Source organism: Octopus bimaculoides, chromosome 9 (genome assembly GCF_046866305.1).
Source record: "Octopus bimaculoides isolate indiv1 chromosome 9, ASM4686630v1, whole genome shotgun sequence".
NCBI classification, from domain to species: Eukaryota; Metazoa; Mollusca; class Cephalopoda; order Octopoda; family Octopodidae; genus Octopus; species Octopus bimaculoides.
In genome coordinates, this window is record NC_142936.1 from 32,894,247 (window position 1) to 32,908,065 (window position 13,819).

General features: G+C 36.5%; 1 protein-coding gene across 1 annotated transcript in view; it reads left to right on the top strand.

Moving 5' to 3' along the window:
- LOC106871994 (eukaryotic translation initiation factor 5B) overlaps positions 1-13,819 on the top strand; it is a 135,541-nt gene that overhangs the window by 78,634 nt on the left and 43,088 nt on the right. The window contains exons 12-13 of the mRNA XM_052970563.2: positions 2,516-2,623; positions 4,621-4,731. Of these exons, the coding sequence (XP_052826523.2) occupies positions 2,516-2,623; positions 4,621-4,731 (219 nt within the window). The remainder of the gene's footprint in view (positions 1-2,515; positions 2,624-4,620; positions 4,732-13,819) is intronic.

A 13,819-nucleotide genomic window follows, 5' to 3' on the forward strand; every position in this document is an offset into this window, starting at 1 on the left:
AAAATGTTTTCAATTTGGTTAAGCACTGAATTAGCAACAAGCTCTGAAAGTGCTACATGTGAGTAAATTGCGGCCTTAAGAATGTTATTCAACTACTAACATAGTTGAATGATAAAATGAATACTGGCTTTACAGTATTCATCTCATTCCCTCTATTCTGCCTATCTCTTTTATCTATTATTGAAACAGCTGTATATAATTCTTTAAGAAGTTTGACTAATTTCAAAAATACATTGAACTGTAAACTTTTTCAATTATTATACATATTATTATACCTTTTTACAGCTAATATGGCATTAAACTGTTGAGTGAACCAATGGTAATGAACATTTTTGTTACCTTCAGGCATAAATTCAAAACTATAGTCCCACTGGGCTTGTAATACATAATGATACATAAATGATAGAGTACAAGTGAACTGATAGAAAAAGTGAATATATGAAGAATCAGATGTAATGTCAAAAAAGAGTAGACTGTACTCTTACAGGCATGTGATGCATATGAAGAAAGACAGCTGTGTAGAAAAGTGGATGGAATCTGTGGGAGATGGAGACTTATCTGAAGACTGTGTTAATTGGTAAAATATAGTGTGAGAGAAGTTCTAACCATCTCTGCAAGTGAGGAAGCACAAATAATAAAATTAGTAATGATGGACAGGAAGGTGAAATGGTTGAGCCATTAGAACTCCAGACAATGCTTCATGTCATTTGTTCCAATTCTCTGAACTCAAATCCTGCCATAGTTGAATTTACCTTTCATCATTTCATAGTCAATAAAATAAAATAATCAGTCCATGGTGGTGGATTTGTAAAAATGTAAGAATGACACACCAAATATCCTGTTGTATTTTTTCCTGCTCTTTATGTTCTGAATTCAAATCCTGCCACAGCTAGAAGAAAAGCAAAATTAACTGAGGTGGATGGCAACAGAGAAAGTGTTAACTTCTATCAGATTGAAAAGATAAATAGCAGGAAAATGTGTTGAAACTTCTTTTGCATGTCCTTTTTGTTAAGTACCATTGTGTAAAGGATACTGTGGACAATTTCTTGACAGAAGCATAGTATAAAAATATTATTTACATTTGAATACAAATAATGTGTGGAATTGGGAAATATTAATTTTCAGTATGTTACACACCTGTATTCACCTGTGTGTCACATATGAGTCTATATTATTGGATACATTCTTTTGTATAAATGTACTACATAAATTGTGTAAGAGTACATTGCAAGTATATTACCTAGTGAAAGAGTTTTATTCTTTATTTTCAACGAAAATGAATGAAACATAGAGAAAGAAAAAAATTTTGTACTGATTACCTTTGCATTTTAATTAACTCATATTAATGCATCTGCTTATAAAAAGTGACTTATTGTTGGAGGTCAGCATCTGGGATAATTTTAATAACAAAACAAACAGGTAAGACACATAAAAGGTTCCATTTAGTGTTTATCTGTAAAATTATTGCTTTTACATATGTTGATTTTATTTGTTCATAGATGTTGAATTTCTGGGGGGGGGGGGGGGTCAGTTCAGTGTACATGATTGTAAATCATTGGTGCTTAAGCACATACAGAATTTCAAGTCTGTGTGTAAAAAAAAGTTTGGAACAAATAATGTTGATACCCCTCTTCAGCTTGATTAATTCCAAATAATGTGAATAAATAAGCATTACATTTTACTGAGTAATCTAAAAGAACTCTAGTAAGAAAAAAATGACCAGCTTGAAAAATACTGTTAAGCAGGAGAGAAATTCTTAGTCCAGTAGCAAAGACATTTGAAAACCTGATCATTGAAAAAGAAATAGTTACAATCATTTGTAATTGCCTAATCGTTAAAGTGTAAAGTAATCATCAGAACATTCTTCATTTGTGTGTGTGGAGGACGGTGTGTGTGTGTGTGTGGGCTTGCTGAACAATTTACACAGATGATTTATTCATAGTGATCTAATGTTTGTACTGCATATTAGCTTGCTCACTCCATCAAATCAATATTACTTGTACATGTGCACAGTACATCACACATCAGATGTCAAAGAGATTGCAGATCAATGCGAAATGAAGTGTTTTGCTCAAGAATGCAACATATTACTTGTTCCAAGAATCAAGAGTATAATCTTGTGATCATGTGTACAACAACCTAAACACTTATAAAAGATTGCAAAGTATGTGATTCAACAAACACTCATATTGACTATAGAAAGAAGGAAAAAACCCACTTAATATTGGATCCAATGTGTGGTAGTGCCATACGTCAATCTCTCCTTTTATGATAGAAGCATTCAAAGAGTTGTACATTAGAACAGCTACACTAGAAGAAGTCTTTATTATATTCTCTGAATATTATGCTTTCAATAATCATAGCTTGGATACTAGATCAATGCTTCTAGATCATTTATTACTAGAAATTGCTGTATTCAGAAGTGTAAACCTTGATTAAATGGAGCATCATCAGTGATCAAGAATACTGGCTTCCTCCAAATCTTTACTACCATTTTTTCTTTCTCCATATTTAGAAACGAAAAGAAGCTGCTGAGAAAAAACGAAGAGTTGATGTACTTCGTGCTCCTGTTGTGTGTGTTCTGGGACATGTTGATACTGGGAAAACCAAGATTTTAGATAAGGTACTCTGATTAGAATTTTTTTTCATCAATGTACTTTTAAATATGCTTCTTATTTTTATGTATTCACTCTACATATGTATTCATTTTTATGTATTCACCATGTTTCTGCATTTATCTATAATTTTTCTTTAAACTTTTTCTCTTTCTTGGGTGATTGCCAATTGTCAGATTGTTAAGTGCAGCATTTGTAAGGAATGTGGTGGTGGTGGTTTGATATGTGTATTAATTAGAAGTAATGCAGATATGTCCATGTAGATAAGACATTTTTCTGAGATTTAGTGTGCATGTGTGTATGGCTTTTCTTCATAAGCACTTCCCATTGCTTCAGTTTTATAAAAAAATTTTATAAAATTTTCGACATAGGCGTAGGAGTGGCTATGTGGTAAGTAGCTTGCTTACCAACCACATGGTCCCGGGTTCAGTCCCACTGCGTGGCATCTTGGGCAAGTGTCTTCTACTATAGCCTCGGGCCGACCAAAGCCTTGTGAGTGGATTTGGTAGACGGAAACTGAAAGAAGCCCGTTGTATATATGTATATATGTGTGTGTTTGTGTGTCTGTGTTTGTCTCCCCAACATCGCTTGACAACCGATGCTGGTGTGTTTACATCTCCGTAACTTAGCGGTTCGGCAAAAGAGACCGATAGAATAAGTACTAGGCTTCCAAAGAATAAGTCCTGGGGTCGATTTGCTCGACTAAAGGCGGTGCTCCAGCATGGCCACAGTCAAAAGACTGAAACAAGTAAAAGAGTATAAAAACTGCTGTTTCAGACTGTAAAAAGTAATTTGGTCATTTGGGATAATTATTCATTTTTCATTGTATATATGAAATTCAAGAAAATATAGTAAGTAAAATAGTTTTAAAGTTTGCAACAAAAAGCCACCCAAACTAGTTGGTATAAATTAATATTATGCACCAAAAGTTACGAATAATAATTGTAAACTTTTTTTTTTTTTAGCTTAGTATTAGAAATTTTTTTAATATTTGCTTTTTCCATGCTGGGATAGGTTAGATGTGATTTGTTGAGGCTATGGTTGAATGCCCTTCTTGTTGCCAAGTCAGATATCTATTCCCATGGTTTTCCATATCAAACCATACTATAGCAATACATGTTTTTATACTAACTGTAAACATTGATACCATCTAAACAGTGTCACTATTTTTAACTTTAAGCACTTTTAATAATGGAGGCTGGGAAGTATAACAAGTGTATCTGCTGCTGCCTCTCCATCTTTTTGTCATCCACTCACCTCTGTATTGCTCATCACCCTTTTCCACATCTGGATTATTTTTCTTCCTACATCTCCATCCCTCACTTTATCTTCCTTTCATTGTGTTATGTTGCCAGTGAAAGTAAGAGTGGTAATGGCTCTTTCCTGTCTGACGTCATCCTCATTCCCACCCATGTAATTAGGGAGGTACTGGACTTACCAGTGTTTCAAATCACCCACTCCCCAACCATTATTCTTCTACTTTTAGCCTTTCTACAAAGCCTGTATATTAGGGATTATGAGATGTGCATGTTGGATACATTCTGTCATCATCATGTATTTCTCAAGCTACTTCCCTGCTCCCAGTCTTGCTTTCCTGATACCCATCTATCTTGGTTTGTCTTTTTGGTCATCACTCACTTTTATTCACCTGCCTTCTCTGTTGTATTGAGTGGATGTAGTGAGGATTCTTTAATTTTACAAGATACATGACAACCCTGCACCCAGTACACTCTGTGAAATGGTTGATGAAGGAGTGAAGATGACATGGAGTTGAGGGTACATGACAACTTCCAGTGCTGTTGCCACAATAAAATACACCCAGTATGTTCTATAAAGGGGTTGGTGGCAGGAAGTGTTCTACCATTGAAACCAAGCCAAAACCTTAAACTTATGAGCAAGATAAAGTTTCTGAAATATACATTAAGTTTGGAAATGAAAATAAGTTATTCCCGATAACACTTACTGATATTTTGATTGTTGTAGCTATTGGTTTCTCTTTTAATAGTTAAGGAGAACTAATGTTCAAGATGGTGAAGCTGGAGGTATTACACAACAAATTGGTGCTACTAATGTTCCACATGATGCCCTTAAAGAAGCTACTAAAATGGTGAAAGAAGTAAGTTTAACATTTATTTTCTTCACTTTTAATATAAAATATTACAAAATTTTCATGAAAAACATGATGGGATAATGAAAACAATTTCAGGAATAAAATGGTATCAAAGGATATTAAATTTACATTCAATTTCTATACCTAAAAACTGTTGGGGAACCTAATAAGGATAATGGAACCCATATCTCATTTGCATACTGTTAACTAACAGTAAAATCAGCATGTCATATAGTACTTATATACCATAATTACTTATTTTGATAGATTAGAAAGAAATGAAGCTAGCTAGCTTTGCTGGATTTGCAATGTCAGTATGACAAAGTGCAAATGTATTGGGAGAAAAATTAGGCATAAGAGACATGAGATGTAGTGTGCAAAAGAAGACTATGCTAGTATGGTCGTGTGATATAATTAAAGGACAGCTGCAGAAGTATCAATCATTAAATGTGAATGGAATCTGTGGAAGAAGGAGGCCTAGGCAGACATGGGATGAAGTAGGGAAGACCAAATTCAGGTTTTTGTGCCTCAGAGAGGAGAGGACAAAGATGATTGGTGATTTGTTGTGCTTGAAGAGACCTGTCCATCTCAGTGAAAAATCAGTCCCAAAAAGCATATCATTTATATCTTTGGCCTTGCACCTAATCTGTACTTGTCAAGCCTTTCCCACTAAATCATCTTTGTAACTTTCTTCATCCTTTCTTCTAAAAATAATTTTTTCATATCATTGAAATCTCCAAGCTACAAGATAGTGCATGATTAACCCTTTTGTTACTATATTTCTAACTAAAAAAACACCCCTGATGAGTTTCAATTAAATTCTAAAATAATCACGAATTTAGACTGGTTACATTAAACAACTCTAACTTGACATATTAACATGAGTTTTGGAACACAATTGAAGAAACGCTTCTTAATTCTATTGCGTAACTTATGTCTCAAATGACTCAAATTGCAGGTACATACAGGTAAGTTCAGCAAAATATAAAAATATATAAATTTTGTTTAACCCTTTCGTTACTATATTTCTGACCCTCATGAATTTCAATTAAATTCTAAAATAATCATGAATTTAGACTAGTCTCATTAAACACCTGTAACTTTTTTATTTATCAACATATTAATGTGATATTTGGAACATAATTGAAGAAAGGCTTCTTAATCAATTCTATTGCATAATTTTTGTCTCAAAGTGACTCTAATTACAGATAAATCCAGGTAAACTGAGCAAAATGTAAAAATATTTAAATTTTGTTTAAACATTACCATAGAAAATGTGTCATCAGCTAATATTTAATTGGGTATGCAACAAAATTTTGATATAGAAGACTTGTGCACATCACTAGGTTATCAATTGAATTTAATGCACAGAAGAACAGGTGTACCATAAAGGTAAAATAAACTGAAATACTGGAATTTCATTTTGAAGAAAACTAGAAAATTGAATACAACTAAATGAAATATACTCACACATACATAAATACACAGGGACATATATAATAAAGATTTACAATAGAAATTAAATCAAAACTTGTCACTCACCTTACAGGTAAATGAAAATCACAGGTTAATTAACATTACAGGTAAATTAAAATAAAAAGTAAAACTAAGTAAATTTGAGAAATATTTATACAATCTTATTATATATGTATATACAAAAAATATTTACGCAATATTTCTATCATGGAAAGTTGTAAAACATCCCACTCTACATACTGCAACCTTGCAGAATGCACATTGGAAAGACGTTTCAACTGGCCGTCCACTGGGAGTTTTTCTTTGTTGATCTAGACATTCACGGCACTACCTTTTGCAACCCCCAATTTTTTTCTAATTTATGTAGATCAGCTGAACTCAGAGGGATATCTTTCTAGCAGGCTTTGCTTTTCCTTCCTGCAGTTATTTGTTTGGAGGAATAACCTGCCCTCAACTGCGTTGCTAAAACTGCTCGGAACTGCAGATGGTCACACTGCTTGCGAACTCCTCCTGATTTGGTATATAATATGAATGCATTTACAATGCTCATGTTTACTATATATCAAATAAGGTATCGCCACCATTTATTACCTGGTCTGCCAACCAGATAATAACTCATAACCTGGTTCAGTTGATCCACACTGCCCATGTACCTGTTATAATTAAGGTTCACAAACAGGGTGCCATTTTCATCTTCACATGGTTGTGCACCGGTAGATAGAAAATTTATCTGCCTCTTATCTCTGTATGCGGTCGCTAGCAGATTTCCTTTCTGGTGTTGGATTATTTCATCTCTTGTTTTAAATTTTGCCTTTTTTATATCCAACAGCAGTCCTTTTCTACTAGCCATTATTGTAGCACACATATACATTGTCACAGCTTCTAAATTCACCGCAAGTTTGACTGAACTAAAAGATCGGTCAAAAAATAATATACGGCCCTGGTTATGGTATGGAAGTGATAAATTCCAGACCACATCGTACCTTAGGCCATGCTGACTAACATTATTGTCTCTTTTCTCTGTATAAAAACTAAATCCACAGCAGTACCCAGTATTTGCCTCACAAATTTTCCAAACTTTGATCTCCCATTTTGTGGGCTTTCCTGGCATATACTGTCGGAAGCGTACCCTTCCATTATACCCCACCATGCTCTCATCGACGGATAAGTATCTCTCAGGCTTGTAAAATGTTTTATATGCATTTTGAACGCAGTTGATGAGGGGTCTTATTTTAAATAAGGGATCAAAGCTTGGTTCTCCACGTACTGGGGTACTGCTAGTGTCTCTCACATGTAAATATTGATTCAGCTTCACGAATTGTACTCTCGTCATAATACTGGAAACATACTGATCGCCAGAAGGTTCCTGATTGCTCCAGTAATTTGTTATTCTGGGTAATTGTCTAATACCCATAATAATATTTATGGCAAAAAATGCCCGTATTTCATCTACGGTTGCAGGAAACCACAAGCTATCTTTTTTTCCGGCTTGTTTACATTCTGCGTAACGGTTTGTTTCCACAGTAATCATATCAAACAAGCATGTTGGAAAAAATAAGAAAAAGAAGTCTAAAGGTTTTGCTTCCTGAGAAAGACTATGGGTAGACCCTGTCTCCTCAGAAAAATTGATAATAAAAATATTTTTAAAATCATTACTCCATTCTGGTGTAAAATCATCCTCGCTGCTTTCAGTTTCAGATACAGAAATATCCGATTCATTTTCGTTCACCACATGCTTTTGTAGCTCATTCATTTCTTTTCTTCGATATCTCCATATCTTCGGTTGAAAAAACCTTCAAATTCGGAATCACTGCTTGATAGCATGAAACTCCTCTCCATCTTCAAAGTTGAAAAAAATTAACGCCGCAAAAAATGTGGAAAAAAATCTTCCAAAATTCACTGAGTTCAAATATCACGCCAAACAATGTTGGATACAATAACTCAGCTGTTTGCAAAGTGAAATCACGTGTTTTAACGAATGTACTAACGAGATTTGGGTTCAAATATACATTTAAATAACAATGGGTACTCTCGGCCGGCTTGGTTTTATGAACCAAAAAATTTTTCGGCCGGCTTAGTAACGAAAGGGTTAAACATCACCATAGAAAATGAGTCATCAGCTAATATTCAACTGGGTATGCAACAAACTTTTAATATAGAAGAATTGTGCACATCACTATATTATCAGTTGAATTTAATGCACATAAGAATAGGTGTACCGTAAAATAAAAGGAAATTCTGGAATTTGTTTTTGAAGAAAACTAGAAAATGAAATAAACTCACACACATACATGAATGCACAGAAACATATATAATAAAGATTTACAATAGAAATTAAATCAAAATGTTTACTCACCTTACAGGCAAATTAAAATTACAGGTAAATTAAAAGTACAGGTAATATGCTGAATTTAGAGGGATATTTGTCTGGCAGGCTTTGGTTTTCCTTCCTACTGTTATTTTTAGAACAATAACCTACCCTCAGCTGTGTTGTTACTTCTGCTCAGAACTGCAGATGGTCGCACCACTTTCAAGCCCCTTCTGATTTGGTATATAATCATTCTCCTCGTTTAATGTCCATGCTGGCATGGGTTGGACAGTTTGACCAGGGTTGGCAAGCTGGAAGGCTGCACCAGACTCCAGTCTGATTTGGCATGGTTTCTACAGCTGGATGCCCTTCCTAGTGCCAACCACTCCAAGAGTGTAATGGGTGATTTTATGTGCCACCAGTATCTGCCACAACTATGATTTTACTTGGCTTGATGGATCTTCTCAAGCATAGCATAATGCCAAAGGTCTTGGTCATTCATCATTGCCTCCCTGTGGCTCAACAACCGAAAGGTGCTTTTTCATATACAACCTTGCCTCTGAGGCCCACCTCTCAAAAGGTGTTTTTTATGTGCCACCAGCACAGGTACTTTGTTATGTCCAACTTCTCTCTCAAGATGCTTACACCCTGTTGCATATGCACACTGACATTGCACATCCAGCAAAACATACTGGCTTCATTTCTTTCAAGCCTATACATGTCCTCGGATGTTATAGCCTGTTTCACTGCCTTGTAGCATAGCATAATATAAATGCATTTACAGTACTTATATTTACTACTAGCAGAAATACCCGGCTTTGCCCAGGTTAAAGAGAATAATGAAATCTAAAAACGCTGTCTAGACTACGCAACCCTCAACTGTTAGTAGCTACGATACCATATTTCTACATTAATAACTCTCCAATCCATGCCAGCATGGAACATAGACATTAAGTGGAATGCCAGTCTCTCATCTGGGAAGGCCTTGAAATCAATGTTACCAACTGGGGACTATGTGTGTCGCAGTGATAATAAAAAAACTCAAGGGAGGTCTGCAACGAAATAATTTTACTCAACACTTTGCAAGTGAATCAGTGGAGGCAAAGATGCATCTCATTTACTTGACAATTTATGCACCACATTGCAGAAATCACAATGTAAGTATATCTGAAAGGGTAGTCTTACACTGTTGTACCGTTGAATTATAAATAATGCTCATCTGTTATGTTCGGGTTAAAATTTCATCAATATCAAAAATATATGAATTTTCATGGGAGTTATGGCCGTTATGCATAGAATATAATTTCCAAATTTCATAAAGATCCGTTCAGTACTTTTGACGTAGTTTTGGATAAGAAAACAAGTGACTAATGTGTGTGTTTGTGTGCATGTGTATGTGTGTGATGGGTGTATGTATGTATAGATATCTGTATGCATGTATATATATGTATATATGTGTACATATTACATGTACATCTATATATATATACATCTACACATGTATACATATACATGTATGCATATAGATCTATATCTATATATATATCTATACATATACGTGTACATATACATCTATATGTATACATATACATCTCTCTTTCTCTCTTTCTCTCTCTCTGAAAGTATCTGTCATTACAGTATCGAAATGTGATTGTTTCAGTTAGTGGAATAACGTGTACATATACATCTCTCTCTTTCTCTCTCTCTCTGAAAGTATCTGTCATTACAGTATCGAAATGTGATTGTTTCAGTTTGTGGAACAGTTTCATTTTTAAAGTGAAAGTATTTGACATGAGTGTTTTTGTTTCACTTTTGACACGTAATACTTAAATAGTGGAGGAGATATTATGTTGCCGTGGGCTTGAACTCTGCAAGAAGTTAAAAAAATTTTTTGACTAAAACACAACTGGAACCCTAAGTAAGGCATCTGTAAAATTTGAATGAAATTGGTTGCGTAGTTCTCGAGTTTTAGGGATTCATACACACACAGACAGACACACACATTCTCATTTTTATATATATAGATATACCATACCCGGTATCACCACCATTTATTACCTGGTCTACCAAACAGATAATTACTCATCATCTGATTCAGTCAATATATACTGCCCATGTACCTGTTATAATTGAGGTTCACAAACGGGGTGCCATTTTCATAGAAGGCAACTGGGAATTCCTGCGAGACAGCTTTTGAGCACTGCAGACAAAATTTGTGGCTGGTGCAAAGTCCCTTCCAGGCCTAGGGTAACGTAGTGGTGGAAAAATACTGTTGACAGGGCCATTAGAGCAAAGAAACGGGCCTGGAAGTGTGGGGATGGCAGAGAACTGTATCAGATAGCCAGAAGGGAAGCTAGGCGACAGGTATATATAGCCAGTGTTCAGCGTCGTGAGTACCAAGTCTTTTGCAAGACAGTGTGCGAGAGAAAACCGTGATTTCATCGGAGAGAAATGTGTCCGCATGGATGAAGATGCACTTACATTTAATGATTCTTCAATGAAAGTGACTTGGAGATGCCATTGTGAAAGACTGCTGAATGTGGAGAATGAATGGGAGGAGGAGAATCTGCCAAAGGTTGACCCAATTGAAGGATCAGCTATTCGAATCGACTGTACCCAGGTAGATAAAGCAATTAAGGATATGAAGATGGGGAAAGCACCTGGCCCATCAGAAATCACTGCTGGGATGCTTAAAATATTGGGCAGCGTGGATTATGGTGTAGTTACCCACATCATAAATGAAGTAGTTCATGGAGTCATACCCAGTGACTGGTGTGGCAGCACCGTAGTCAACTGCTACAAAGGTAAAAGTGATGCTTTAGATAGAAATTGACAGGGTTTCAAATTATTGGATCAGATGATGAAAGTTACAGAGAGGGTCATAGCCCAACTAATTAGGGAGAGAGTTAGCCTTGATGAGATGCTATATTTCTGGTAAGGCAACTGCAGGAGAAATACCTAGCCAAAGATAAACCTCTGTACTTTGTTGACTTGGAGAAAGGCTTTGACAGGGTCCTCCAATCCATTATCTGGTGGTCATTGTGGAAACTAGAGATAGACAAGTGGTTGGTAAGAGCCGTACAGGGATGCTGTCAGTAAGGTTAGGGTCGGCAACAAGTATAGTGAAGAATTCCATGTAGAAGTAGGGGTCCACCAAGGATCAGTCCTCATCCCCCTCTTATTCATCATAGTCCTTCAGGCAATAACAAAGAAATTCAAGACAAGATACGCCTGGGAGCTCCTCTCATGCTGATGACCTTGCTGTAATAGCTGAATCACTACCTGAACTAAAGATGAAGTTTAGGGTGTGGAAGCAAGGTCAAGAATCAAAGGGCCTTAAAGTCAACCTAGCAAAAACCAAAGTCCTAGTACATAGGAAGGCAGACAAATCACAAACCCCTTCTGGTAGATGGCCCTGCTTGATCTGTAGAAAAGGCATGGGTAGAAACTCATAAGATGTATCTGGCTTAAGCTATGGACACATAAGAGGTGCAGCAATATCAATGGAAGGTTAACCAGGAAGATAGTTTTTGTGTGTGGCAGATGCACAGGGACAATAAACACAGAAAATGTACGGAAAACAGATTCCATCATATGCCAGAGGGAAAAACTACAAGTAGTTGATATCTTCCGCCACCTAGGCCACCAAGTCTGTAGTGGTGGTGGGTTCTCTGAGAGCATAGCAGCTAGAATAAGAATAGCCTGGCAAAGTTCAGAGGCTCCTACCTCTGCTGGCAACTATGAGCCTATTGTTCAGGGTGAAAGGTAGACTGTATGATGCATGTGTGTGAACTGCCATGCTACATGGCAGTGAAACATGGGCCATGACTGTTGAGGACATAGGCTTGAAAGGAGATGGAGCTTGTATGATCTACTGGATGTATAATGTCAGTGTACATACACGACAGAGTGTAAGCATCCTGAGAGAAAAGTTGGACATAAGAAGTATCAAATGTGGGCAAGAGAGACAGCTGCACTGGTATGGTCATGTGTTACATATGAATGAGGACAGCTGTGTGAGGAAGTGCCACACCCTAACAGTGGAAGGAACCTCTGGAAGAGGTAAACCCAGGAAGACCTGGGATGAGGTGGTGAAGCAGGACTTTGAATGTTGGACCTCACAGAGGCAATGACAAGAGACCAAGACCTTTGGAGATATGCTGTGATTGAGAAGACCCGGCAACTAAAGTGAGATTACAGCCATGGCTGATACCAGTGTTGCATGATTGGCCCATTTAAAAGTACCCTTGAAGCGTTGGATGATATGATATGCTTGAGAAGACTTGTTGAGTCAAGTGAAATCGAAATCGTAACTGTGGCCAGTGGCATGTAAAAAGCACCATCTGAACGTGGTCAATGCCAGTGCTCCCTGACTGGCTCCTGTGCTGGTAGCATGTAAAAAGCACCATCTGAACATGTTCGATGCCAGTACCCACTGACTACACATGTGCTGGTGGCACATAAAAAGCACCCACTACACTCTGAGTGGTTGGCATTAGTAAGGGCATCCAGCTGTGGAAACATTGACAGATCAGATTGGAGTCTGGTGCAGCCCACTAGCTTGCCAGGCCATCCAACCTATGCCTGCATGGAAAGCAGACATTAAACAATGATGACAAAGTGGTTGTGCATAGGCAGATAGAAAATTTATCTGCCTCTTATCTCTATGTGGTTGCTAGCAGAATCGGTTAAAAAAGTAATATATGGCCCTGGTTATGGTATGGAAGTGATAAATTCCAGACCACATTGTACCCTGTGCCATGTTGACTTACATTGTTGTCCCTTTTCCCAGTATAAAAACTAAACCCACACTCTGTATTTGCTTCACAAATTTTCCCAACTTAAACGTACCCTACCATTATACCCCACCATGCCTTCATCAATGGATAGGTATCTATCAGGGTTGTAAAGTGTTTTATATGTGTTTTGAATGCAGTCAATGAAGGATCTTACTTTAAATAAGGGATCAAAGTTTGGCTCTCCATATACTGGGGTACTGCTAATGTCTCTCATGAAAATATTCTTTCAATTGTATAAATTGTCCTTGTCATAATATTGTAAACATACTGGTCTCCGAAAGGTTCATGATTACTCCAGTAATTTGTAATTCTGGGTAATTTTCTTATACTCATGATAATATTTATGGCAAAAAATGCTTGTATTTCTTCTACGCTTGTGGGAAACCACAAGCTATCTTTTGTTTTCTTTTTTTCAGTTTGTTTACTTTCTGTATAACAGCTTGTTTCCGCAGTAATTGCTTCAAACAAGCTTACTGGGGTGTGAGGAAGTCTAATGGTTTTGATTTCTGAG